The sequence below is a fragment of the Fusarium phalaenopsidis genome (genome assembly GCF_050370095.1).
Source record: "Fusarium phalaenopsidis strain FUZ10S chromosome Unknown contig_32286, whole genome shotgun sequence".
In the NCBI taxonomy this organism is placed as follows: Eukaryota; Fungi; Ascomycota; class Sordariomycetes; order Hypocreales; family Nectriaceae; genus Fusarium; species Fusarium phalaenopsidis.
This window is the reverse complement of record NW_028145413.1, coordinates 3,183,198-3,210,607: the sequence shown is the minus strand read 5'-3', so window position 1 is coordinate 3,210,607 and position 27,410 is coordinate 3,183,198. Positions and strand designations below refer to the sequence as shown.

General features: G+C 53.7%; 7 protein-coding genes across 7 annotated transcripts; 3 read left to right on the top strand and 4 right to left on the bottom strand.

Annotated features, from left to right (window-relative positions):
• Positions 1-96: 96 nt before the first annotated feature.
• On the bottom strand, positions 97-597 carry LRP88_03276 (cytidine deaminase-like protein; the record flags this gene model as incomplete). Its single annotated transcript, XM_083239903.1, has 1 exon — positions 97-597. One exon carries the CDS (start codon positions 595-597, stop codon positions 97-99), a length of 501 nt encoding a protein of 166 aa, XP_083105033.1.
• Positions 598-3,971: 3,374 nt separating this feature from the next.
• On the bottom strand, positions 3,972-4,436 carry LRP88_03275 (uncharacterized protein; the record flags this gene model as incomplete). The annotated part of the gene is made up of 1 exon (XM_083239902.1): positions 3,972-4,436. One exon carries the CDS (start codon positions 4,434-4,436, stop codon positions 3,972-3,974), a length of 465 nt encoding a protein of 154 aa, XP_083105032.1.
• Positions 4,437-14,970: 10,534 nt separating this feature from the next.
• LRP88_03274 (ESCRT-III subunit protein VPS24) lies at positions 14,971-15,727 on the bottom strand (the record flags this gene model as incomplete). Its single annotated transcript, XM_083239901.1, has 2 exons — positions 14,971-15,609; positions 15,680-15,727. 2 exons carry the CDS (start codon positions 15,725-15,727, stop codon positions 14,971-14,973), a joined length of 687 nt encoding a protein of 228 aa, XP_083105031.1.
• A 1,137-nt stretch (positions 15,728-16,864) lies between these two features.
• Positions 16,865-17,748, top strand: LRP88_03273 (Hsp90 cochaperone SBA1; the record flags this gene model as incomplete). The annotated part of the gene is made up of 3 exons (XM_083239900.1): positions 16,865-16,889; positions 17,075-17,467; positions 17,522-17,748. The coding sequence occupies 3 exons, from the start codon at positions 16,865-16,867 to the stop codon at positions 17,746-17,748; spliced, it is 645 nt and encodes a 214-aa protein (XP_083105030.1).
• A 796-nt stretch (positions 17,749-18,544) lies between these two features.
• On the bottom strand, positions 18,545-20,285 carry LRP88_03272 (uncharacterized protein; the record flags this gene model as incomplete). Its single annotated transcript, XM_083239899.1, has 6 exons — positions 18,545-18,547; positions 18,600-18,861; positions 18,909-18,982; positions 19,032-19,196; positions 19,982-20,011; positions 20,061-20,285. The coding sequence occupies 6 exons, from the start codon at positions 20,283-20,285 to the stop codon at positions 18,545-18,547; spliced, it is 759 nt and encodes a 252-aa protein (XP_083105029.1).
• Positions 20,286-22,143: 1,858 nt separating this feature from the next.
• On the top strand, positions 22,144-23,332 carry LRP88_03271 (translation machinery-associated protein TMA46; the record flags this gene model as incomplete). The annotated part of the gene is made up of 2 exons (XM_083239898.1): positions 22,144-22,769; positions 22,822-23,332. The coding sequence occupies 2 exons, from the start codon at positions 22,144-22,146 to the stop codon at positions 23,330-23,332; spliced, it is 1,137 nt and encodes a 378-aa protein (XP_083105028.1).
• Positions 23,333-25,294: 1,962 nt separating this feature from the next.
• On the top strand, positions 25,295-26,469 carry LRP88_03270 (mitochondrial carrier domain-containing protein; the record flags this gene model as incomplete). The annotated part of the gene is made up of 4 exons (XM_083239897.1): positions 25,295-25,526; positions 25,586-25,990; positions 26,042-26,194; positions 26,246-26,469. The coding sequence occupies 4 exons, from the start codon at positions 25,295-25,297 to the stop codon at positions 26,467-26,469; spliced, it is 1,014 nt and encodes a 337-aa protein (XP_083105027.1).
• Positions 26,470-27,410: the final 941 nt, after the last annotated feature.

The window sequence follows — 27,410 nt, the reverse complement described above, 5'->3', positions numbered from 1 at the left end:
TCAAAAGATCACTATGGACGATTCAATCCAGGACAACTCTCGTCATACTATAATTCAATCATGTTCTAGCGGATGAGATGGAACTCTCGTCTCCCATCACGCCTTGGGCTTGAGTCCCTGCGCCGTCCAAACCTCGACATGAAGGGCTCTAACCTCTTGATCCAAGCCCTCAGCCGGTCCCTCAACTTGGATGCCCGGAGCAACTTGCTGGATACTCAACGGGCTAACAGGGCTCTTCCCAATACCGTACTCATCACGCCAGGCACCCAACTGCTCCGTCGAAGACGCATACACAATCCTCCCAAGTCCACACCACGCATGCGCAGCCGAACACATGGCGCAGTGCTCGCCGCTTGTATAAACTGTCGATTCTGCGCGTTCAGCCGGTGAGAGGTTTTGTTGTGCCCATCGAGCGAGTGTGAACTCGGGGTGTAGGGTGGCATCTGAGCCGGTGGTCTCGCGGTTGCGGTCCGTTTGGAGAACCTCACCGGAGGCAGAGACTAGGACTGAGCCGAAGGGCCAGTCGCCGGCTTGAACGGCCTCGCGGGCGAGGGAGACGGCGAGGCGGAGGTGCTGAATGTCCTTATCGTTGACCATGATGTCTGTGTCGATCTGATGGGCTTGTATCTCGGCAAGCAACGCAGTGAGGTCTTATACGGATTCAGCACAGAGCAAAGTAGCTGACAAATAGAATGTAGGTTTGTAATATAGTAGCTGACGTGATGGCGTCGTTGGATATCGACTTTTGAAGTGGCCTGTTGGTGGAATTACTAAGTTCGTGATGCGGGGAAGGATGCTAGGGCTTTGATAGAGACGAGGGGGCCTGAGCAGCATGAGATGGAAAGCAAACTTCAAAATTAAGCTTATTTCGCGATGAAGATTAGTAATTGTCCAAGACTACGAGATAAGGTAGAGACTACGATTCATCAGGGGAGAGTGAAGTGATTCAGACTTGCCGGGAGGTTGGTGAAGGCAGCAAGGTCAGGTCTTCAGTTTAGCAACTACTCAATGGAAATGACCAGACCACTCATATGTCCCTTTAATAGCGAGGACTCGAGTTCCTAGGCTTTCACTTGTAAGTGGTAGCTCTATCTGACATGATGTAGTTGGTCCAGTCTGGTTGGGATTGGCTATGACTGACAACAGCGTGCGAGTGCTTTTCCAACAACGGGTCAGCCTGGACTCGAACAGCGTATCCCTCCTTGACCTAGATTCTAATATGTACAAGATGCAACTCTTTCCCCAAAAATATCGACTTGAGTCTGTTGCTCTCACAGGCATTCGACCATCACATGCATCGTCCGAGGTACTCGGTTCAACATTAGTATAGGATGAACCATGATTAAACTCTCCAGTGGAGGGTATAATCAATTAGTTTTACATGAGTTGCCTTTCCCAGACTCGGGTCTACATCTAATAGAATACATCACTGCAATTCACGTTGACACCCAGTCGAGCTGTCACGCCCAGCGTCAAACGCCACAAGTTCTTTCCCGGGAGAGAGTGAGTTGTCAAAATCATGTTCATATCAACAGACTGCGTTTATCCAGTAAAACATCATATAAAATATCTAGCTGTTATGGCCCAACTGATCGCAGCTCTTCAAAAGGCAGCTCACAAGTAGAATCCACACAAGGTCAGAAGCTCAAGTAGTGATGTCCGAAGACCGTCAAAAGGTTCGGCAAATATCCAACAGAGAGACACAATAGAAATGGCACAGCTAAACCTTCATTCGAAAGCCGATGTTCTTCACACGCCCCTATGCAGCTGTCAAGCCACGGTCTGTGTCGCCAACCCGGCTCTTAGCCTACGGGAGTACACATCGCACACTCCCCTTTGTCCAGTGCAGAGCTACATGTCCAGGAAGCAAAACTAGACGAGGTTTCAGGGCTACTCATTCTGTTAACAATGGTCAGTCTATAGTTCATTCATTAGGCATTCTATGATGCACCCTCCTCAGCCTGTGATTCACCTCCTTGTCGGTGCCCTTGTCAGAGTCAACTCTCATCACACCCTTTCACGTGAAACTTTGATCATCAATAAGAAAGAGACTATTTCAAGCGTAATTTCAGCACCCATAGGCCAGGAAGATCCCGGCAACAAAGAGACCAAGGGAGATGCGTACGTTGTAAAGTCCTGTGTTGTAACTTTAGGCTTCCATTGTCCTGAAGGACAGTAGACAACACCACTATAGATAGTCCTTATAACTTTGAACAAGAGACGTACCTAGTGTGTCTAAAATAGTCATGTTCCTGCAATAGAAACCACAGAAGAGTAACAAAGACCTTCAACTGCCGCGTTTCACCCCTCCGCCACGGGACGTCAAGTCACAAACACAGCTACACCAACTCCAACATCTACGCTCACTCCCAGCCAAAAGTCCTATCGACAATCCCTATGCTTCACGTGGAAAAAGCCATCAATTTAGGACGCCGATCTCATCGAGAGACACAGGCGCGCGATGCGCTTTCACCGCCTGCCTAAGCGGCAGAGGCGTCAGCCCGGCCTTGTCAGCTGTAGGGCCATGTGACGGTTGCTCAAACCCGGCACGGGACGGGAACACGGGCGCCGAGGCAGATAAGAAGGCAAGACGACTTATGAAGAGGCAGCCGTTATGATTTAGAGGCTTGGTTTATTCAACAGAGGCTCGGTAGCTGACGGTGGCACATGCTTGCTCCCCGATCGTGGCTTTGTTGACAAATCGTATTGTCGGCAAGTTCCCGCGACCCAGGGCAGCGGATAAGCCAAAAGCAGAGGTCAAAAGACCAGGGAGCCACCACAATCAAGACGCCATTTCACATGAAGAGGAACTCGGAATTGTTTCAATAGTCGTCAATAGACACTGCAAATGCTAACTAACTAGTAGGGTATCTCAAAAGACCAGGGCTGGCTCGACGGCCGCCATAAAAGAAATCAAAACTATCCTAAGGTATCTAAAGTAATGCAATAAACCCATCCATGCAATGCCGTGTGAATGCATATCCTTTCCCATGTGCCATGCCAGGCATCTTGCTCCAGTAAACCCAAATGTGTGCCAGCTGATTTGACCCAGTGGTGGGCGGCTGATGCAAGAACTGTAACCAATACCCAATGCCCCATGACCCTGTCTGTATTCAGACCCATTCCATGACAAGTAAAAGGAAAAAAGAACTCCCATACGCTAGCGATGCTTGCCAGTCCTTGCAAAGGACTGGATGTACCAAAACAAGATGAAGAAGAGAGAAGAATAGGAAAAACAGAAGCGGCCGACCGAGGGAGAACAGACCGAAGCCTGATCCGTGACCGGCCCGCGTGCGGGGAACCAGGACCCTCTTTGGTCCGGTCAAAGGCCGAGTCTCCGAGGTCCACACCAGAGCGAGTAGCGTCTTCCACCCGCCCGGACAATCCTCGTAGCGATAGGGAAAGGAAAGCTTGGGCCGGTTCGGAATCATGTTTGTTTGTTATTGTTGTCATCCATTCCTCGGTCCGACCAAACTTGGCTGTTGGTGTGTTGACTCATCCCCCACCCCCACATTGGAGCCTGGGGAAAACGTGGCGAAGGCCTTCAGTCCGAATCCGAGAGAGTCCGTCCATGTCGTCATCGACCAAGCTCCGGTGTGGCTGTCGGCTATTGCATCCCACAATAGGGCAAAGTGATTAAGCCGGCGGTTAGATGTGTTGCCGGTGTGTCGTGTGTGTTGCGAAAGTAGACCAAGGAAGGTTGAATGAAGGTGTGGTGGTTGCCTTCACGTGAAGTGTCCTTGTGTTGAAAGGCCATCTGGTATTATGATGGGGTAGTGGTGTAGAAGATCTGGCATGTGCATTCTGCGCACATGCGACTGTTGATGTGTGGGGTATCTCGGGGGTATCATATGTAGTAATGCAAAGAAAGCAGCCTGTGATAGTGTTAGTGACTGTTTGAGACAGACAGCAAATTCCAGTACGCACGCTATCATTAATCGTAACAGTCATGAAGAGCAACCAAAGCTCGTCTACTCAGCAGACTCCTGGATGGAGGTGAGCTTGGTCTTGGGACTCTTCTTGTTGGAACTGCTACGGCGCTGCTTTCGTGCGGCGGCGGCACGGCGACGCTCCTTCTCCATGGCGACGACGCGGATGAACTCGCGCTGCATAGCCGCCTGGCGCTCGCGCTCAGCCTGGAGGAGCTCGAAGTCGGAGATGACGTTGGGAGGAGAGGCGATGGCGCCAGGAGAAGAGCTGCCGGCGCTGGAGACGCTTCGGGCGTCATCGTCGAAGGGGTCGGGGAGGAACAGGTCGTCGTCGGAGAGATAAGACGTAGGGCGTTCCTCGCGGTCGGACTCGGAGAGGGATTCGCGTCGAGGCCAAGAGGGGAAAGCGCAGGCCGAGTCGTGAGAGGTGAAGCTGCTGCGCGAGGTGATATCCATGGGCGCAGAGGAAGCGCACATGGAGCTGTATGAGCCGTATGAGCCGAACATTGTGGCGGTTGTGGTTGTTGGTAGGCGAGGTGAGGATGGCGAGTGAAGCTCTATGAGCTGAGAGGTTGCTGAATAGCAAGAGATGCTGTTGATCACTTTGATGCTTGTTGTGGAGAGCAGATAAATGGATCCTTGGGTGAAAACCCGGGGACGTGGGATTGTTATAAATGAAGCAAGACGGACAGGCAGCCGGCAAAGGGAAGCCTGGGGGGGTGGGCGATGCTGGCTGGAATGGAAGACAAGACGGGAATGGGAAGGGGGTGGAGGCGTGTATCCGCCGGGAGGGGGTGTGAAGGGAGTGGATGTTGACTCGATATTGGGGGTGTGGTCCAGGTAAGGGTCCCGGCGAAGATTTCCTCGCAGCAGAGCAACGGCAAGGGTCCTCTGCCTGGGGTCCCGTCAGGTCGGGCGTCGGGATACGGTGCGGTTAGGCTTGCTTTCCGCTGGCTGTCGCTGGGCTGGCAGGCTGTCGGGAAACCTCGCCGAGCTTGTCAGTGGTAGAGTCCAGTGTGTGGGGGGGTGGACAAGGGCGTGGTGAAATGAGCGGTGGAAGACAGAGACGAGAATAAGGGCGGGTAAGCGGCGGGCATGCGCGGAGCGGGTGAATGGCTAAGCTTCCTTTCCAGCTGGGAGCCCAAGAAGGCGTGGGAACGTGGGTGACTCTGACTCTGACTCAAGGGGGGGGGCGTGTCTTTGTCAAGATGCCGACTCGGTATCCAGATTCTATTCCCGCCAAGACCTTTCTTTTCGTTGCTTGTTGTTGTCGCGTCCACTTGCCCAAGATGGTCGGTCCACAGAGTCAAGTAGGTACACGACTCGCGAGAAGGAAAAAGGAAGAATAATCGAAGGATGAATTCTCAAGCGCTGCAGTAATGAGTCGAGCTGTCACGAACACTGCGAGAATGAGTCGAGCTTGGTAAAAGTGGTGATGTGGCAAACACGGTTAATTAATTGCTTGCTTTGTAGAAGATGGAATAATCAATGAGACGTGTGTAGAGAAACCACAACGACAAAAAAAAAAAGGTGAGATAAGCACGACTTCATAAACCCAACAAACAAACGTTACAATGACAAAAAGACGGTCGGACATGTTGGGCAAGACAAAGGCCGCTCTCATCCAAGACAACAAAAACCTGCTTTGATTGATTGCTTCCGTGGCTTGCTTACTCGTTGTCTTGCCTGTTTGCTCTGCTTCCATCTGAACCCCTACGCAGCCGGCGCCTACGTCTTCGTAATCTGGGGGAGGCCTCGATTCGCTGCCAGCGTCTGAATCATCACCACCACCCCAAAAACAGGGCTTTTATCACTCGGATTCGGAAGCACAGTCATGGCGGCACAGCCGGTCGGGATTTGCTTGTAATAGGGAATAGATACGTTGATGACGAGTTGTCAGCGCGGCGCGCGGCGATGCACACACACAAAACCACCTACAACAGCAAAATACAGTACAACTGGATTACGAGTGTGTGATGAACACGAGTGAATCATCCTTACCTCGTGCCTCTCTATTGGCGACCATCACAGCTGCTTCTTTTTTCGTCTGACCCAGTCATACACTGCATTCCTGCTCGGTCGGCGGCATCGGATCTTGAACCATCCGTTTGATCATCGCAGCATCAAAAAGAGACAATCATTAATCAATCATTCATTCATTCAATTACTTGCTTGTGGCTTCTTGTCTCCTGTTGCTTTTTCCTTCTTGTCTCTCTCCTCTTTTGCCTCTTCCCCCCCCACGCCCCCTCTCTCCCCCCCCCCCCCTTTCAGGCTCTGTGAGAGAGGCCCCCCGCGATGGCCACAGCAGCCCAAAATCCGCCCTGGGCTGGGCTGGGTGCCCTGGAATCTCCCGAGGGAAACTCAGCTCTTTCTCTCGGGGGAAGAAAAGGGCGGCTAACCACACACCCTCCTGGCCCCCCCGTTCCCGTACCTTTGGGCATTCTATTTCCCATCTTGGGGGTGGACAGCGGCAGGGCTTGCATCCTGACCGCCTCCCTTGGTGGACTGAGCACGCCTTTACAGGGCTCCGATGGCCTATCTGCTCTGCGCGTTTGAACCGACCGCCCGAAGGGAGTCGTTGATCGATTGGGTTGCATGTGCGGCGACTGTCCGGACAGAGAGAGCTGATGGGATGCCTATCCACCAGTAAAGTCGCTGATAGTAATTGTTGATGCTTTTTCACCGCCGGTCACCGACAGCAAGAAGCAGCGAATAACTCGCCGACAACCAACTTGTCACGATGGGGGGATAGGAACACGCGCACCTATCCGTTGCGAGCCCTGTTCATCCGCTTCTTCATTCATCACTCTGACTCTATCGCGACTTTTGTGTTCCCCCCCTCTCCAATCGAGAAGCCTTCTTACCAAGCCGCTCCAATCCCAAGTCAACGGAACGGAATTCAGATTTCCTCTCCACTTTCCACCCCCATCTTCCGCCAATGACCCGGACCGGAATACCATCTCTCGCCCTTTAAACTTACTTCCCTGCATGCCCGTTAGCCTTTCTCCCTCGCAACCCCTCCGATAGAGCTCCTCCCATGGCGGACCGAAAAAGCTGCCCTTTTCGTCCAGACTGGGGTCCGCACGAATCAGCATCCTCGCTCGCGCACCCCTCCCCTCACCGCCGGCCGGCATGGATTGCGATCCCGGTAGCCAATCACGGCAGCCACCGCCTTCTCCGCGATGGCTCCCCTGGGAAATCTTCGGTATCGTAATCGAAGACAGGAGTGGGGGCATTGGTGGGCTTCAGGGTTTCCTATCCATGACATGAATCCCAGCTTGTGAATCTCGCCAAATTTCACAATCAGGGAAGAAAAGAAGCAAGAAATCAGTAACAAAATTTGCTTCAAAATTTTCATGAAAATTTTTCTATTCCAACCTGTTAGAGATTATCATGCAAAAAGCAAAGCGGCTATAGCGGTTATCCACCTCCGTCCTTTATTTTTCACACAAACTGTGTGTATCCATGTAAACACAAGCCTCCATACCCGTTAACCTCATCAGCCACAAGGTGCCACTCCGCCTTCCCGAGTTTCCTCGGTGCGGTAATGGTACTCGGAGCCGCGTCCGTAGTCCTTTAGCCGACTGTCAGTTTTCCACCTCTCTTGGCAAAGCCGCCCAGGCCAAGCCCTCTGTGCGGAGCCGTCAATAGCTCCAACTATGCTCTCGACTATCCTTTTTCAGCCTCGTTGGTGTATTTTTTTTTTTTTGGCTGTTGTTTTCTCCCCCTTTGTGTGCGCGCGGCATTCCCCGTCCATGACTCTCGGCCCTGTCTCTCACGGACCATCAAATTGTCTTGATTGAATCAGGGGGAATGAACGCATCTGATAGATCGCAAAAAACACTCCAAAATACGTGAGGCAGGTAAGGGATGAGCGCATGCGTTTGCAATTATGTTCGAGATTGGCCTGGAGGAGTCGAGCTTTTTGGCTGCAATCAATCAGCTTCATCAGATAGTGGTAGCTCAACAGCTGCGTGCTTCCCCGCCGTTTCACCGCGATGATCTGCAGTTCCAGCCCGGTGCTGTGGCACACCCCGTTTACGCCGCTCTCGGGTTCCAGAGCTTTCAGATGTCAAGCCCAGAGCGCTGCTGATCGGCCCTGAAAGCACCTGTCACATTCACAAGAAGCTGAGCCGCGATAGTCTGGCCCTTTGACCGAGCTCTGTCGGGATTCTCAGAAGCTTCAGCTAGTATCCCACGGATTCTGTCCGTTGGCAATGCCTCCCCGCCGGAAATCTCTGTTACATTCCCGGTCCCCGCATTCTCATCCGTCTCTAGGGCGGTCAAGAGCAAATGCGCATCTCGGCCGCTTGAGGTGACCTGCCGAACGTTGCATGTGCATGTCCTGCAGCTACGGAACGGATGCAGTGAGTCAGAGGGAATGCATCCATTCTCAGGGTTTGTCTGTCCTCTCCTGTCGTGTGCACCGCCATTTGCAACCAACGACATCAGTCATGATTAGATGGAACAGTATCAGCAACAACAGGTGTAACAACGACAAGCGGGGGGGAAACAGATTTTTCACCGAGCCCACACAACTCATGAATATTCATTCACACCCCCCGGCATCAAAATATTTGCCGGCCCAAAATCATCTCGGGACAAGATACCTGTGTCCCGTCCCTTGTGCCGTCTGGGGAAGTCATTACTCAAGCTTGATTAGTTGACCCGGCTTCTTGGCCCTTTTTTGACAGGGAATATTCCACGGGAAAGTTGGAAAAATGTTGCCTTGGTAATTCCGGCTCAAACACCTCGGCCCAAAAGCACAAGGGCAAAAAATAAAAATCCAAGCGACTTGGGATTGGCAATCTCGCTGATGTGGAGTTTTCTCGGCTTCTGGATCGTTACCTGGTCCTTGGTTGACCCTTGTCAATTGCTGCCGCACCCGCGCGCGCGGGTTCAAAAGCCAGCCCGGGGTTGGGAGCTGGGTGTGTTTTGGGTTGCGGCCTTGAATCCAATGCCTCGGTCAGAGATCGGTCATGAATTTCTTGGTTGTTGTCAGGGCCTCTCCCCCCTTCACCGGGGGGTTGTATTGCCCAGCTTCTCTGACATCAGCGATGCCGCGGCTGAAGCGAAGGCGTCATCACCCATCCATCAGAAGAAATGTGTGTGTTTACATCCAGCTGCCTCAAGAAGACTTTCTTGTTTACTATTCACGGCAATACGGGAAGAGACGCAGCGGGAACGGCACCGCATTCTATCTCTCATGGACGAAAACTTGTCCAAAGTTGGCAGCTGTATCTGTCTCGGTGCATTATCCAAACCGCCGGTCCTTTATCTCGCTCGAGTCGATAGACGTCTTTGCTTTTCACCGAGTGTTTTGCCGCGGTGTCTTGCCGCCCCTGGTGTGTGTGCTCCCCCTCCTGGAATACTCCCCGAGGCCCGATTAATTGACCGCATATGCTTCGGACAGAAACGCGTTTCGTTCCTAATCAATCAGCGCGAACCAAGGCACGCACACCGACGAGCGCGCCCTCCCTAGTCGCCTAAGCATTCATCCACCGCCAATTCCCATGCTCCCGCTCCCGGAACTTTGAATGGCCGGGTGCATTTGAAACCTTTATCTTGACCGGGGGCAAGCAAGGCAGGGCGTTCAATCTTTTGGGGACCCGTCCCGTCGGTTGCCAAGGGCTTTTTGTCTCCAAATCTCGCTAAGCAAGATTTTTGCTCCAACTTCAGGCTCTCCCGCTCCCATTCCCAGCCGACCGGCGACTCGGGACCACATTCCTGTGATCCGAGCGAGGGTTTACCCCTTGTAGCCTTCTTCTACCGGGCGCGATAGCGTCTTCCGGGGTAAGAGAGAGCCCAGGACGAAAGCAAGGCCCGAGGAAGACCCCTTTGAATTTCCACCGACTCAAGGCCTTGCTCGCTCCGGCTCCACATTGGGAAAGACGCCGCCGCCCCCGGACCCGATCCGACGGTTCGCTGCTCCCAAAGCCGGGTATTTCCTGACCGTGCCCTCCAGGGGTCCTGACTCTCCTCCTTACTCTTTGGTAAGTAAGAAGATGCACGCCCCTGACATGGGGATGGACGGACCAAGTGTCGGAGGGGCTCCGTCGAAATTTTCTAGAGCTTCCTTTTCCTTTCGCCGGGACCCTCCCCGATGTCGTCCACCTTCTCTTTACTGCTTAGACGGGGGAGCCACAACGCTCGGTGCAAAGACCACCGACCATGTTCTGCAAGGTTGCACTAGAAGGTCGGTAGAAGGTCCGGTAGAAGGATGAGGAAGTTCGAGATGGATGCTCTGTGTCATGGAAAGCAAGAGTTTTTCGCCTCCTTCCCCATTGACGCAAACCCAGATGCCCTCCTCTTCTGTGCTGCTCCCTCGGGCCGACGTCTCACTGGACAAAGCTGAGGAAAAACACTGGGGAAGGATGGATCTCTTAGCTTCCGCATTTTCCACGTGCTTGCGGTGCCGCAGCGATGGACTTTTTGCCTCCCCGCTCGCTAGAACACCCGCGGCAAGAAGGGTAATCAAGGGCGTGGGCAAAACGGCTGGAAGGAAAAGTTGGCCGGAGAGCCCAAAGGGGGCATCTCATTCCGCCCGTAAAGCACGCCCCCTCTTTTCCGCTCGGTGGAACCTAGAGCGAAACGGAGAGACGTGCTCCCAACTTCCCGAATCGTCAAAAGGTGAATCGCGAGTCGCGTAGTCAACCCCCTTCACCGTGGTCCTGCCACGCGATTGACAGCTAAACAGCTTGGGGGTGGTCGCGGGGTTTCCGTGAGGCGCGCACCATTGTCATGGTGAAGCTTCGCGTTGAAGCCAAGATAGGAAGACGGAAATGACTGCGATTTCCCCGGAGACGGCCAAGCAACGCCTCAGCTGGGGGCATCAGAGACATGTCTGTTAATTTGGTGATCCCCCGCAAAAAGGATACTGTGGAATGGTTTTCGGCCGATAAGAGTTGCCGTTTTGTCTCTGAAATCCGGAGGCGTTGAGACATTCATGTCTTGACTGCGTTCAACAGCAACAGCAACAACAACTGAAGCCGTAATAGATCGCAAAAGCACACTCGTACAGAAACCCCCAAAGGTAAAACAAAGACACGGCAATCAAAACAATCGCCGATGCAGTTCCCCGCGACTCAGCTATTCCTGACTCTCTCAAGACAGCCACTATCGACAATCCGTTCTTGTTTGGAGCCACACGGCAAGGTAGGCGATTCGGGTTGCCCTTGAAGGGAAGAAGCCGAAGATGCCACCAGCCACGCCACACAACGTGGGAGCGCCACCTACGCCACGACCTACGGCGTTTGATTGCCCGTTTTGACATTATTGCGAACAGATCCTAATGGGGGGATCGCGATCAAGTTCCCGTTGAGGGCATCCGGTCAGCGATGACGTCGGCAGCGGCATCGTTCAAATGTTGTCTTGCGCTCATCTCATCTTTGAATCCGGTTCGAGTAGAAGTGCCTGCGTCTTACTGACAAGGTACAAGTATCACGGGCAGAGGAATGCATGCGAAAGCGGAGTGGTTGTCTGCCGCTGGTTGCACCCGTAATACGGCGAGCCGCGAATACGGTGCAACTATTGCCCTTTCACTGGTCGTCGGGCGCCCAGAAATAGCATCAGAATATTGATACGGTGTCAGCCTGTTAATATCCTCCTATCGCATCTCCCCCCTCCGTTTTCGCTGTGAGATTGGCTCGGTGCTGTCAGCTCCCGACGAGACGGCAACGTTTACTCCCCGTCACGAGACGTGCCTCGAGCGCGTAACCATGGATGATGGCTTGTCACCCTGAAATGCTTCGTTACAGGGCAGTCAGGCAGACGCGGAGGGCGTGTGCTTTCTTGTGTCCTCAGCCACCGGGGCAACAGTCACACTTCAACTGCGGTTTGCTTATTGGGGCTGATAAACCAATATCCCAGCGCAGCCTGGTTGGTGATGACGGTACTCAGCCAGCAGCGCCTCGTCATCTTTGAGTGCGGCTTGGTAGGTCACATGGTCGTTTTCGCCTGTTGCCAGCAACCACTGCGCTGGCTGCCAATATCTTGGGCTTTCTTGCTGTTTGCCTATTTGATTGGTTTCCTGCGTTCCTTGGCCAGGTTTGCATCGCCGTCGTCAATGATGATGGCATGTCGCCAGCAAACAGGGCGTCCTTTGGAATCATGATACTTGTCAGAAGCATGCAGTTCGGGGACATGCTCGGGGACATGACGGTTCCCGCCTCATATCATGACCACATCGGCGCCCACGCCCTTGGGTGAGATTGAGACGGCGATGCTGCCGCTGCCGCTGCTCCTCCCGCGGGTTCCATTCAATATGGATGTCGTGCCTCATTCATGATGCAGGGCCCTTTTTCGTCCCGACGGTCCCTTTGCCAATCTGCTGATGCCCGTGACCCAATCTGAGTCTGCCCATCTGAAGCATACCACGTCTAGCAAACAAGGCGTGTGTGGGGGTATCCTAGGTATGGCTTCGTGGGGTGGTCACTTTTCGTGGGGTTTCCTTGACGGGCAGCCCGAAGTCAGCGAGGCTGTTCTGTTGTCTCTCCTTATCTGACGGCAAGAAGCAAGCAAAGCAACGCAACGCAACCACCCGCTTGAGGCTGCCGCCCCCAAACCGTGTCTTGGTCGTTTGAGTGTGTGATGTATCTGGGGATTAGTTTCCTCAGTTGTTATCTCTCTTCTCAAACACCAAATGTGCAGCATCTCATTGGCGGCGCCCCTTGATGCGCGGGATCAAACGCCATCCCGTTGATTGAAGCAAGCCAGGATGAAGCATTAGGCTCGGATCAGGTGCTCGTGCCCCCTTCCCGATCATCTCGCATCCCGTTTACGGGGACGCTTTCTCTCATCCCGCGACGGTTGATGAGGCTGGTCCCCCGGAAACCCTTTCTCCTGTCTCCCCCCACGCGCCGCATCACAGCCGAGCGTCCCTCAGCCAAGGGATTCACCCACGCGGACCCCGGGTCCGGGAGGGGACACGGCCGGGAGAGGAGGGGGATTTTTAGTGCCCGCTCCTGTTCGCAGGGATAAATGAGGCGGGAGTTTGCTTTCTGTTGAGTATGAGTAAGGGGGAGGCATGGTGTTTGCTTCAAGTGCAGGGGGGAACGAGATCTATCACAGACGAGTTGCTCAGCTGGGTTGCCGCCTCGATATTCTCAAGTGTTTGTGAGCTATCAACTCCCAGACTCTCGATATCACTTCCAGAGGCGGTCAGTTACGATCGCAAAAAAATCCTCTGGGCCGGGACCATACGAAACTGCCGGGTAAAATGGTTGCTGCACCATAACGACACGCCCTTCCCGTCCGATGCGCTGCGATGCGATGCAGCGCATGCAGCCTTGCCGGCTCTGCCGCAGCTTGCATATGCCCTCTCTTTTGCTTCACCGATCCAGCTCGTGCTTGTTTCGGCTTTCACTGCAACCCACAAAGTTTCCCCCCCGTCACTGACACTGCTTCACCGCATCGTCTTGCGTGCGCCATACATATAAACAAGACGCATACCGCCTTTTGAAACCGCCCTTTCTTCCCCTGCGGCCAAAACGTTTGGTTCTCTATTTCCCAGACTCTGCAGGGGATATTAAACTCTCAAAGCTGTGCTGCCCTAGCCCTAGCAATTCTGCTTTGCTGTTTCTGCGTCGGGGGTTTTCATCTCGTCTCTGCGCTGGCTCGACTTACACGACACCAACTGTCCCTTGCAGACCAGACGCAGCTACCCTTGTTTGCCTGAATGACTCAGAGAAAAAAGTCTTTTGATCGATTGCATTCAGGATGTGATATGTCGTTTCGTTCCAGTGACCGCTCGGTTAAATCTGCCAGTTGTTTTGTTTGGGTTTCACTGTTGCGGTGAGGCCATCTACAAACCTCGCAGCCCAACTGTGTCGTGTCAACTACGTCATGCTGTTCAAGTCTCACGACATGTTCAGCTCTTTCGATGAGCATGAGAAATCAATTCCAACTGCATTGCCCCTGCATGAAGAGGGTTTGCACCTACTTTTGCGCACGAACTTTCTGTAATATTGAGATTGAGGCCAGCTCGGATCGGGCACTTGGTACAGGGTAAGTGAATGCTGAGTCGCTCTCATCTGCGCATGCCTATTTGCGTCGCAGATCATACCAGTCGTTCAATTACTATGTGCGATATGTAATTCGTCGGTGGTAACTTATAGGCTTGGCAGGTATGTTATGTATGTTATCCCTGTCGAGTTGTTGAGGTGAGGTTATGTTAGTTGCTTGAATGGATTTGTAGTTGGATGTGTCTAAGCAACCAGTGAAACCCACGGCTTTGATGACCTCAAATCCACGAAGTCCAAGATGTGAATATGTATCCCGTGCCCTAGATTAATAGAGCTATCCCGCTATACTACTATTATCGTTATATGCCCACCATGTTGTTCATCTTATCACCCAACACGCCTCCTCTCTACACAATAGCTCAGAGGGAGAATGAGAGAGCCTCTTATTCCTTATACCGGGAGAGATCATTGATCTCGAAGAAGAGTTGTCGAGACTAGAATGGTCGGCGTTGCTCTAGTGAGACTAATCGGTATCTCTGTGCACCAAAGACTGATCGTGACGCCTTGCCGCGCTGATGACATCTACTTGCATTCCTCTCAAGCCGCCCTTATCCACCAAATCGACCTCGACAATAAGGGTTCGTGACGTTGCAAGCCATACCTAGTCTGACACTTGGCTGCCCGTATGGGAAACTTAGAGCCTCCTTAGCTGACTTCCCTTGCGAGATACCGACATGTGCATATCACCTGGGTCTTGATTCAGCTGGTATATACAGAAAGTGGGCAAGTAAATGGCAACTCCTCGAATGTTACAACACCAATAGGAGTTGACTCGTGCAACATAGATAACTCGAACAGTGGTCTCGAGCAGAGTCTGAAGCATTGGATCGCCATGTGTATGCGAACAACACATCGTACACCAAAACGCGAGCAACACAGTCTTGAGCTCTGACACGCAGAGCAGCCGTATAATCGAGTGTATACCAAAATATGAAACAGCGCCAGACACCCCGACTCCTCCCATGACAATAAACATCCAACGAGATAAAACTCAGATGACCGACCCTTCCCACTACGCCTCAGCTCCGCAGAGCCTCTAATCGGTTGCGCATCTGGTCCATCATGGCCTCGGCGTCCTCCTCTTCTTCCTCCTCCTCCTCCTGGGGCTTCTGCGGCTCTGGCACAGGCGCCACGGGCAGCTTGGGCTCGCGGTCCTTGAGGATCTCGCCCAGCACCTTGTCCACTTCCCCCTCAGCCTCCTCGTCCTCCATCAGCATGTCCCCATCGGCGGGCAGCGAGTCCTCCACCATCTCCTCGATGATTCCCGCCTTCATCAGCTCCACGCTCAACTCCTGCATGGTGCCCGCCAGCTCCGGAAGCCGGATCAGCGTGTTGACGTCCTTCATAATGCCCACGCTCGCCCGGATCGAGCCCTCAATCTTGCGCACCGCAAACGCCTCGTTGACCTGCATCTGCACAGAGTTGAGTTGTGCCTTGGACGTGACGAGCCGCGCCGACGTCTTGCGCGCCCGGACGAGCTCGCGCGCAAAGTCCCGGACCTCCTGCTGGGCCTGCTTGGCGCGGGCCGGGTCGCGCTGGCCTCGACGGTCGGCCTGGATGATGAGGTTCCTGGTCTTGGCCTCGACTTGCTTGACTGAAGCAATGTCTCGATCGATCTTGCGGATGTTTTGGCGCATCAACGCATTGCACTTGCGCATCTACCGAGGCAACGGTGGCAGGTTAGCACGGGGTCACGCCATGGCAGGACGTGTGTAATCCTGAGCGTACCTGGGCCTGAGGATCAGGCTTGGCAAAGAGAGACCTGAATGTCTCCATGGTGGCGGTCGGGAGGTAGCGAGGAGGAGTCGAGCGAAGGGTTCGTGATAAGCTATAATGGCCGCGCCAATGACGCAACTGGAGATGGCTAGTGAGCGGAGTAAATGGCTCAGGTGTGTTCAACTCGGCCGCAAACGGTGGAACAGTGTTCTTCTCAGATAGAGTAGGATTCTCGCCTCGCACAAGCCGATAAGGCGGCTCGATATCGTCTCGCTAGTCGTCGAGTCAGTCGCAGCTTGTCGTTGGATGATGTTGGGTCATGGTGGTGAGGCTCGACCACACCAGCCCAAGCCTCGAGGCTGACGAAAGGCGGGTGGCAGGACGGCGATTTGATTGGCCCGACGGGAGGCGGACATACAGGGGACCACGGGCGGCTTATCCACTGGAGGAATCGCTGTGGCCTGCGCCGGTGGTGCCTGGCACAGTTACCCCGCCATCCACATGCCGGGCGCGTGTAGGTCGGGTCGACCGCCCAGGCAGGCTCTAGGCTAGGCTGCCGTGGCCGGGTACCTACGCTGAGGGAAGATAAACCAGGAATGCCAGGTCAGATTGAGTTGATTGCGATAGTATCTAAAGTTACTGGAAACATATGTTAAACTTAATTGTCTCCTATGCATCATGTCCGCTTCAGGTGACCAAGCAATGGATCCAAGCTCCCTCCAGCATCTTCTAGGAGCTCCAGCCCGGAAATAGTGGAGAGGGGCGGTACCCAGGGAGTGACAACGTCAGAGCGGGCACCTCTCCCCAATGCGCTAGGGCAGTACCTTGCTTCCCGCGGTGGTTCGGCAGTGCGAGAAGGTACACCCGCATCAACTGCCCCTCAGCTGCGATGCCGTTCTGTTCCCTTCTCACACATTCTACGCCGCCTTCTCTTTCAGCAAACAACGGGACCGTCCAAGCCTCACAGCGAGCGGAGTGCTCCCTGCTACCTAGACCTACCCGTACAGCTAATACAGAAGGGGGCCGCCTGAGCTAAACCTGCATCTCCGCCCACCAAAAACTCATCCACTCTACTCTTCTTCACTCTGCTACTGCATCATCGACAACCGCCCTTTCTCCTTCTCTCTGTTTTTTTTCCTTCTTGACTTAAAACTTTGAGATACCCTTTGACGACTTTTTCCCACGCTCTTCATCACAATGGCTGACACTGTCTTCCCCGAAGGTATGTCACCTACAGCCCTGTCTTGTGTTATCACCAGCCTCCCCTCTCCCGGGCCCGGTCCTGCTCTCTGTCGCCGCGCCCACCGACAATTAGCAAGACCTGCCTCGGGATTGCTTCATCCTGATCGCATCTCTTGACGCTTCGTGTCAATGTTTCGACGCACTCGCTAACCCCTCTCCCCGCAGTCCTCTGGGCCCAGCGATCCTCCGTCGCCGACCCCGCCAAGAACTTCATCTACCTGACCCTCTCGGTCCCCGACGTGCCCAAGGATGGCCTCACCCTCGACCTCAAGCCCACCAGCCTCAACTTCACCGGCACCTCATCCACTCTCAAGAGGAAGTACCATGTCGAGCTCGAGTTCTGGGGCGAGATCGACCCCGCCGAGAGCAAGATCAACCACACTGCCAAGAACATTGAGATCAAGCTTCACAAGAAGGAGCTTAAGGAGGAGTACTGGCCTCGATTGCTCAAGGAAGCCAAGCGTGTTCACTTCCTCAAGACCGACTTTGACAAGTGGGTCGACGAGGATGAGCAGAACGAGGCTCCTGAGGATGACTTCTCTCAGTTTGGCGGCATGAGTGAGTGAACCTGAGATAACCGCTGCGCAGCATGAAGCTAATTGGATACAACAGACGGCATGCCTGGTATGGGCGACATGGGTGGTGACTTTGGCGGCATCGACTTCTCCAAGCTCGGAGGCGGTGCTGGTTTCCCCGGCGCTGAGGGAGCAGGCGACGACGATGAGGGTGACGATGATGACGACGAGGACATGCCCGCTCTTGAGGGTGACGACAAGAAGGAGGCTGACAAGCCCGCTGCCGCCGCCGCTGCCCCTGCGGCCACCGAGAAGAAGGACTAAATGGAAGCACGAATGTTTGTTGCTGCGATCGAGAGGAGCATCTCTTAACAACTGGATCAGGCGGGGTGGCTTAGGCGTTGTGCTACTTGGTTCTTACGGATCCATCGTTGAAAATGCACTGCCCGTTTCGATATGGAGAAAAAAATGGAAAAAGTATAAAGTAATAATGTCTGTCTCCTTGATGACTCGGTGTAATCTTTTGTGTGTGTGAAACTCTTGTCGTCTTGGTGAAATGCTGTGTTGCCCCAGAGCCTCTTGTTCAATGTCTTGGTTCTCGTTTCAAGGCTGGTTGAATCTGCACTCCATGAGACATGGCTTTTGTTGTAGATGGCTTTGCTACAGATGGCTTCTTTCATTCACAACCGGCAACTGGTTGACAACTCGCAATAGAGGCTGGAGAGGACCAACCTTAAACTTTACATATATCACGTCGGCAAATCAAGTGCGTGGAACCTTGTCTTATTCCATCTATTATACATTTCACCTGCTCAGCCCGGCTCAGCACCAGGTCAGGTCTGATACCCATTAGGTTTTAAAAGGCTTGGACCGGGCTTTCGTCGACAAGTAGCAGGACGAGGGAGTAGAATGAGATCAAAAGCAATAACAAATGCAAAACCAGCTGCCCCGTTATCCGACCTCAGAGTGTCCCTCTTCCTCTCCCTCAAAAACAATCTGTTGTGACAGTAACCATGGGGAACCCAGCGTGTCCTTGCTCCTCAGCATGTGCCAAATAGCAACTTGTTTTTGATGTTTATTAATTATTTCTCGCAATACCCTTCTTTCTCGCGTAAATTGCTCACTATCGTCGTGGTTAGCTTCGTTCGTCGACAAGTATAGCATCAAGTACATACAGCAATACCATCCATGTCAGCATCACCGCCAGCGGCAGCTGGTGCCGGGGCCGGAGCAGCCGCATTGTTGGCCTCGGGGTTGGCCGCAGCGTCGAAGTAGTCGTTCATCTCTGAGTCGAGCTCCTCGCGAGTCTTCTTCGCGGGACGGTTGTTGCGACCACGGCGCTTCTTGTTGGCGGCAGCTCCCTTGGCAGCACCACCCTTGGCAGCGCCAGCGTTGTGCTTGTCAGCAGCCGCCGACTTGGGCTGAGCCTTGGGCTGACTATTTGCTTGTTAGCGCAGTTCTCGGTCTCATGTGAATCAACTTACGTGGTGCGCTCAGCGAGAGTCTTGACAGCAGGGATGACCTTGTCGGCCTGGGCGGCTCCGACAACGATCTCGATCTATTCAAGTTAGGGATTGTGGAAAGCATTGGGGTTAACCAGAACGTACCTTGATAGGTCGGTTGTCAACCAAAAGACCATTCAGCTTCTGGAAGGCCTTGCTGGCGCCGTCCGACTTGTGAAAGGTCACGTTGGCGATACCACGGCTTTGCGAGTTGGGGCCGTAAGAGATCTCAACTCGCTTGATGGGACCAACGGACTGGACGAAATACTCCTATCGGGGGGAAACAGCGTTAGTCTTCCGAAGTGTAGTTGTACGATAACCGCCATTCCGTCTTCGAGCCTCGATCGTTCCAGTTCCGGGAGAGTTTTACGTCGCCAGGGTTTGGCAGTCATTGTGGGCGGGTGGCCAGCAAGCAGAGCAGTAAGCCGATGCTAGAATCCTCGTTGCCCACCTGGGGCTTTGATGATCAGTTGGAGCATGAGAGACCACCCACACGGTTCTCATTTCAAAAGCACAGCCCACATCTCGGGATTCCAGCCCAAGTTCTATACCGGTGTAGTAACTCGACAGATCAACTGCCAGAAATACGAACGACATGTTTCTAAAAGCCCAAGTTCGCATATGGCCGAGGGATGATCGAATACTCCGGATCCTCGAGGATTCTGTGCATGTGCTCACTGCTTGCTCGCTGAAGTTGGCGCGGGATTTCAGAGACGGTTTCATCCGAAGGAAATCGCTGGCCGTGGCTGGTGGAATGCGCATATCGTTTCGACAAGCCTCCATCCGTTGGAGCCGGCGCTATACAAGCAAGGAAAGCTGACCAGGCATTTCCTGCGAAATCATCGCGCGACAAGGATGTTCTCAACTTCCGACAGTTACCATGTTCCAGGCACTTTTCGTCGAGGAAGGAGAATGGGCGTCCGATAGCTCCGGGCCAGCGGGCTGAGTCGATAGACTAGCCGATAAGACGCGACGTCGAAAGGCAAAAAGGAGAGCGGCGATGAAGAACAGGTCGAACAAAGTCCGGGGCATCAAGAGCCACAGCGGAGACATACCTTAATCTGCTGCTCCGAGACGTCCTTAGGCTGTGACGCGTTAGTGAGGGGCCATGCCAAGAGCGGTTGGGAATCTTACCAGATTGCTGACGATAATCTTGCTGTCACTGTTGGTGGGGGTCGCCTTTGCCGGAACGGGCTTTGCGCCAGCACCGCGAGCGGGCTTCGAGTTCTTCTGGATACCTCCGACAGGCGCGGCTGCGGCGGGGCGTCCGGTGGAACGGCGCGGGTTGTTGCGGCGGCGAGCGCTGCGGCGCTGGGCCTGAGTGATGTCCTCAAGAGCTTGGTCGAGCTTGCCAGACATTGTGTTTGTTGGTGGGAAAATGTTGGTGATGTTGGGTCAATGAAAAAAAAGATGAGAGGCAATGGTATGCCTTTCGGGTCGAGGATCGATGCTGTTCTGGCTGATATAGCGGTCAGATCAGCAGGTAGATCGAATGACACGTTTTGTCTGGTGTCAAAGGCGCGATGCGGAAATGAGGCGATGACAAAGGCTTGATGTCAACGACGGCGCGTAGAGTCGCAAGGTGTGAAAGAAGAGAAAGGTGTTCGCAAGGTGCGTTCGGGTGATTGAAAGGGATGAAAGAAGCGGCGCGCAGGGATTAAGGCGGGCCGGTGAAAGAAGAAGAAGTTTTGAGATGTGGGCGTGCTTTGTTTGGAGTTGGGTTGAAAGATGGAGGAGGAGAAGAGGGAGTTGGAGAGAGGGACAGATGCGTAGAAAAACACGGGGTGGGCGTTGCTTCTTGCTCCTTCCGACGCCTGCCTAAGGAGCTGAGCGCGCAGGCACGCGGGTCGCTTAAGGCGTCGCCGGTGCGCTAGTCTACTTTGGGCCGTGCTTAGCCACAAATCGCCACAACGACAACATGCAGCGCCAATCAGTGGATGGGATGGAGGCCTGATGCATTGAAAGGACAACACCGACGATGGCCAGCTCGCAGAGACCTCTGTGTTTCATGCAAGGCCATTGGAATTGTAATAACAAAGAAGAAAGGGTTGACGAAAGAGAGGTTGAACGAAAATAGCTTGTTTGGGTTGCTATGGAATCGGTCCGAGGTAACTGACAATGTGAGATCGCCTTCAAGAGACTTTGAGGTTATGTTCTGGCGCACTCCGAGTCCCAAGCCAGGCAGTCTTTGAAGCTTATCCTTTGTAGATGCAGTCGTCGAAAACGCGTCGTATGTAATACGGATGTGTCGAAAACCGGAACGCTCGCTGCCACGCAACACTTGAGTGATTCTTCCCCTTATTGCATCGATCTTTTGTCTAGGTCCAGAATGGACTCGAATCTTTCAACAATTTCCTTTAACGCCGAGCAGCCCTCTTCTGCAGAATAAATGTCCCAATGATCAAATTGTACAATGCGCTATCGACCATGGCGAAAGGCCATCATAGCGCAGCTTGCTTGGAGCTTCCCTTCTTCGGAGCCTCGACCTCTTTCACGGCGTTGATCTCGAGGAAATGATAGACGACAATGAGAATCATTGATGTGCTGCCGAGGAAGATGGCTAGTCGGTAGAGATCGCCGTCGGAAATCATCGTTGCGGTTGAATCGAGTAATCGAGAGAGGACGGTTTGTACTGGGAGCTTGGTTGTGAGGTCAGCGACTGCTTTGCGCGATACGGCACTGGGACTCGTCATTTACCAGTAATATCTGTAATTGACAGAATAGCCTGCGCACGTAAATGCGATGTCTGCAAATTCAAGGAAGACGGCGGAACTCGAGCGCACGCGAATCTGTAGATGGTGATGGGAGCTATCCAACTGGCCAGATGGAGCTTTGGTCGCTTTGACCACTGAGGTAAGCGTCACGTTAGGGGCTTCGAGAGGTACGTACTCGTGTCAACTGGCGCCGGACTGCCCACCAGAATCTGACCCCCGACTCGCGGCCTGGGGACGAATCCACCAAAAAAAAAGTCTTGGGCAGGACTGCCTCGCACGTGACTCATTGTGACTTCATCCTCCACCCAAGACAGCCAAGCCCACCAACTATCAGCAATCTTTAACACCCATCTTTTTTCCCATCTGGCGGCATTGGTTTCGGCTTTGCACAACTGGGAAACCTGGGAAACACGGCACCGGAAACGATTTTCGATCGAATCGACTGTTGAGCGCCTCCCGCTCGTCTTTACTTCGAACGATTACCCCGCCACCGACCGCCCATCATGCCTCCCAAGAAGGGCAAGGAGCCCGCCCCCAAAAAGGCGACCAAGTCGGTCGAGGACCGGACTTTTGGTATGAAGAATAAAAAGGGTGGTGCTGCCAAGAAGGAAATTGCCCGTATGTCGGCGAACCTCAAGAACAGTGGTAGTGCAGAGGAGAAGCGTAAGCAGGCTGAGAAGGAAGCCCGAGAGCGCGAGAAGAAGGCCGCCGAGGAGGCCCGTAGGGAGACAGAGGCATTGTTGAACAAGCCCGCTCAGGTTCAGAAGGTGCCTTTCGGCGTCGACCCCAAGACAGTTGTATGCATCTTTTACAAGAAAGGCAACTGTGAGAAGGGAAGGAAGTGCAAGTTTGCACACGATCTGGCCATCGAGCGCAAGACGGAGAAGAAGAACCTGTACAGCGACACCCGAAAAGAAGAGGAGGAAACTAAGAAGGCCGAGACTTCTGCAGACTGGGATGAAGAGAAGCTACGAAAGGTTGTTCTGTCCAAGAAGGGTAACCAACGGACAACCACCGACAAGGTGTGCAAGTACTTTATCGAGGCCATTGAGGATGGCAAATACGGCTGGTTCTGGATTTGCCCCAATGGCGGCGACAAGTGCATGTACAAGCATGCTCTCCCCCCTGGGTACGTATACCTTGTTTTGATATGTAATACCAAGCATGCTAATTGGATATAGATTCGTTCTGAAGACCAAGGAACAGAGAGCGGCCGAAAAGGCACTCCTGGACAAGTCGCCACTCAAGACCCTGACGCTGGAAGACTTCCTGGAGTCGGAGCGACACAAGTTGACTGGCGATTTGACGCCAGTGACGCCCGAGACTTTTGCCAAATGGAAGAAGGAGCGTCTGGACAAGAAGGCCGCCGAGGAACAGTTGCGCAAGGCCAAGGAAAACACTGGACGTGCGCTCTTCGAGAGTGGCAAGTGGAGAGACGAGGACGATTCAGAGGCCACAGACGACGAGGACGACGACGTGTGGAACCTGGAGAAGCTCAGGAAGGAGACGGAAGCTATTCGATCAGAGAAGGAAGACGCTCGTCTGGCTGCACTACACGGCACATCGAACTTTGGCACTCCAGGCGCCGATACACCAGCAGAAGACACTCCAGCCGAGACTCTAGCCGAGGAGGCCTCAGTAGAGGAGACCCTAGTAGAGGAGACCCCAGCCGAGGAAAAGTCTGGATCTTGAGCTCTTGGGAAAACTGGCGCATGGAGCATGTAGAGTCTAGAAGATCGAGTATCTGGGATTTCGTCGAGTACTCACTTGTTGAGCTCGCCGGGGAACAGACCATCCAGAGGCAAGCCGAGCCCTGCTGCTGACCTCACGCCAGTGACACCACAAGCGAGAGGCGCGAGCAGGTTCTCCATGGCGATCCGTTGCCTTGCCAATCCTCCACAGGAGGAGGGATGTCGTCTTTTCCCCGAGTAGAATATATCATGGTGGCATACGAGCTGACAAGAGAACGGTTTAACCCCTGTGTGACTAGGCAAACATGGCGGCATTCGTGCAGAACGTGGCAGACTTGGGCTTATGCTGTGTGGGCTCGGGCGACATGTAGTTGTGAGGCGTGGTGATGTGAAGCAGAGTAAGCCGCGGTTTACCTTGGCTGGAGTTTTGATGGATGGCGGGGGATGCATGAGTGCCGGGGTCAAAGGGGGTCGGATGCACAGATCTGGTGCAGATCATGAGAGTTCCGGGAGTGTAAGGGTTGTTCCCGACCGTGATGAGCGGCACTGGAGCGGGCTGGACTCTTTGACATGTCACCATGGACGTCGGGGGGTTAACGCGGCTGTCCAACCCGAGCCAGAGTGTTGCTGTGACTGCGGGGAGAGGATTTGCGCCCGCGGCTATTGGATGATCAAGTATCCGGACTTGAAAGTCCGCCTGATTCCACAGAGCTTCGGTTGAGAAACGGCAAAGGCATTGGGATGATTCGAGTTCGGAGCATTCCGGGGCACATGATGTCGGAAGGGACGTCTCGTCTCATGATGGGATATGTTTGATGTTGAGTCTTGGAGTTGAACCAGCTGGAAGAGAACAACCACGCAATAAGCTCAGAAATGCAGCTGAAGGTGATCCATGATTGAAAAAGGAACGAGAAATGCAACCCAGAAAGTAGAGGGACTATTGAAAGCATGTGATGAAGCACTCGGCAGTTAGTGCTTGTACCAATGAACAAGGTCCAGTCGTCGGACACCAACAGCCGATCTTGATGGCCTTACAGGGCGCCGAGGAAGTCTTCCAGTGGACGTAGGCCCTGAAGACACGCTGCTCCCAGGGACGACATGCCTTGGGATGCCTGAGATGGAGGGGGGGCGAACCCCGCAGGCAGGCCGTGGCTTCCATTTCGTCTCTCCCCCACGATAAGCGAGGCCAGCCTCTGAGGTGCCCGCGCTTTCCATATCCGAGGATTTGTACATTGGCACTTTGAGGTTCGCAAGAGAGACATGACCCGTTCTTTCTCCCCCGCGCCTTTCTTCCCGTCTGGCAGACCAATTGATAGGTACTTGAATACATATCTCCACCCTCGCTGCCGCAGACCTCAACCCTCCAACCTTCATCTTTCATTCCCCTTCCCCCCTAATTTGACTGTTTGTCCAGAAGCTGCAACTTGGCATCCACTGCCCGCTGCCGTTCGCCGCCGCCGTCTGCCGCGGGCACCCGGACGCCCGAGCGCCCGAGCAGAGAGAAAGAGCCGCCCACCGCCCGATAACCCGCCGCCGCTCCGACCCCCGACCTCCGAAACTGGGCCCTCGAACCCCTCCGTCGATTTTCCCCCATCGTCTCTACGCTCGGCTCTCTGGTGTCTCGCGTCTGAATGGACCCTGCGGCTGTCCGCGACAGGCCGTGTTTCGACCGCGCCTCCGAATAACAGCTGCTGCAAGCAAAACCGGCTTCGCAACTCGATTCTCGCTCAGGCCTCCCGTCGTCTCTTGGCCTGGCCTACCCCCTCGGCGCCCTCTGGTCTGAGGCCCAATTGCTCTCTCCCCCCGAGAGCGGGAGGAAGCAATGACTGCTGAAGCTCGACTGGCCCACCAAGATGTTACAGGCCATCAATCGTCATCGTCGTCATTCCCATCCCCGGCTGCAAGCTCTGCAATCATCATGCCCGACGGCGCTGGAGGGCGACGCGATGGCGAGACGACGGCCATGACCGCGACGGGCGCCGCCGTCGCCGCAACACCAAAGAACCATTCCTACCACCGATTTATCAAGCGATATCGAACCGAGATCTCGGCCAGCTCCTCCAGCGTCTTCTCCACCCTTGCCGCGTTTCCTCTCGATAGTGTCAAGACGCGCATGCAGACATACCACTACAAGGGATTTCTTGATTGCGTGCGGCATACCTACGCAAATGAAAAGCTCGGGGGCTTTTTTCGAGGTATAACCGAGCCAATTGAGATCACCTGTTTATTCCTTTTTCTCACCTGAGTATTGTAGGCGTCACGGCCCCGATGGCCAGTATCACCCTCGTCCGTACTGTCTCCTTCTCGATCTACCAACGCGCCAAATATTCCTACTCCAGCTGGGTGAAACGAAACTTCGGATTCGACATCATCGGCCACGTCAACCAACGCGGTACATACCCGAATCTCTACTCAGTCGCATGCTTCGGGGCCGCTGGCGCGACTGCTGGTTCCGCCATAACATTCCTCGCCTGTCCCTTCGAGCTCACAAAACTCAGCGCCCAGGTTTCTGTCCTGCTGGCCGAGCGGGGTGTCACCAATGGAGGTAGTCACGCGGTGGCTGCTAGCTATCAGAATAAGGGCACGCTCCGGACAATGGCCAACATAATTAAGCACCGCGGCGTGTTGGGACTTTACACTGGCTTTAAACTTCATCTATGTACGTGATTTGTACAAATCACGGGGCAGTCGATGCTAACGGACTCCCTAGTACGCGATACTTTGGGAACGGCCATTTATTTTATGGTGTATGAAAGCGGGAAACAGGTCGGAAACACCTTGGCTGGCGATCATCCTAACAGTAATAAGGCGGCCGTTGTAGCCGCCGGGGGTATGTGTGGGCTGGTCTCTTGGGCTATGATATGTGAGCAGTTTTGAAGTTGTTGCTCGTTTTGTATACTGACAATATGTGTAGATCCCATCGACTCGGCCAAGAGCATCTACCAGCGCAACTCCCTCCTCTATTCCAAAGGCCAAACGGTTGAGCCAGCACCCAAGATCGAGTTCTTTAAGCGGCACATGTATCGCGGCCTTGGAGTCTCCATGACCCGCTCATGCGTGGTGAACGCCATCTTCTTTTCATCGTTTGAATTTATCAAGAAACACATCGACTCGCTCGAAGACGAGGGCAGGATCTGAGAACTCCTGACCGAAAGATGTATGAAAAACAGATATCCCGGTTGGTAGGGGTTTGGGACTTTTAACTTGGGTAACTCTGAGTGATTACCCCTGGGCAAATACGGGCACAGATGCATGCATTATGAAAGGGCGTTTTTTTGGAACCATGTGTTGACTTTGTCTGTTTATTATCTATTGTATCCCTCTCATCTCGCCGTCATCTTCGCATTGAGCGGTGAGACGGCGAATGATTTTAACTTGGTCAACCCAATGACAGCTGAGAAGGGAGGTTATGGTGGCCACACGGCGAATGAATGGTGACGTGGATCCCCTTGGACTAGGGAGAATGTAGCGACAATAAACAGCTCCTTGAAAGACCATACTACCTGTATATGCCTAAATGAGTTGCTCTGTATGCTTGGTTACTATCACTGAAGTATTTGAGGTGGCTTGTATGAGAGGAAGGATGAGATGTTGCTTTGAGTCTGACTAGTTCCCTGATGCAGAATAATTGATACACAGGCCCCTTTCCTAACTTCTCATATCCTCAATCCTTGTCCTCTTCCACCCCTAGCCTTTCCATCCTTCAGATCACCCCTGCCATGCCGTGCCTTTACTTCTTCTCGCTCTCCTTGCCCTGCTCGCCAGCCTGAGTCTTGGCGTGTTCGGCCTTGTCAGCCTCCGACTGAGCCTTCTTGGCAGACTCAGGATCGTTGCTAGACTTGGCCTATAACATAGTGTTTGGAATCTTGGATTCGTATGGCTTTGCAGAAGGGAAGTGATGGGTAACTCACATTGGCGGCCATGATGCGGGCCTTGGCCTCCTGGGTCCAGTCGACCTTCTTGTCGTTGTCGTTGCCGGACATGATTGTGAAGAGTGAGTTTAGTTAGAAAGTGAAAGCTGTTGGCCGAGCTGTTGCGAGTTGAGTGATCTTGAGTTAAGTAGTTGTGAGTTAAGTTGA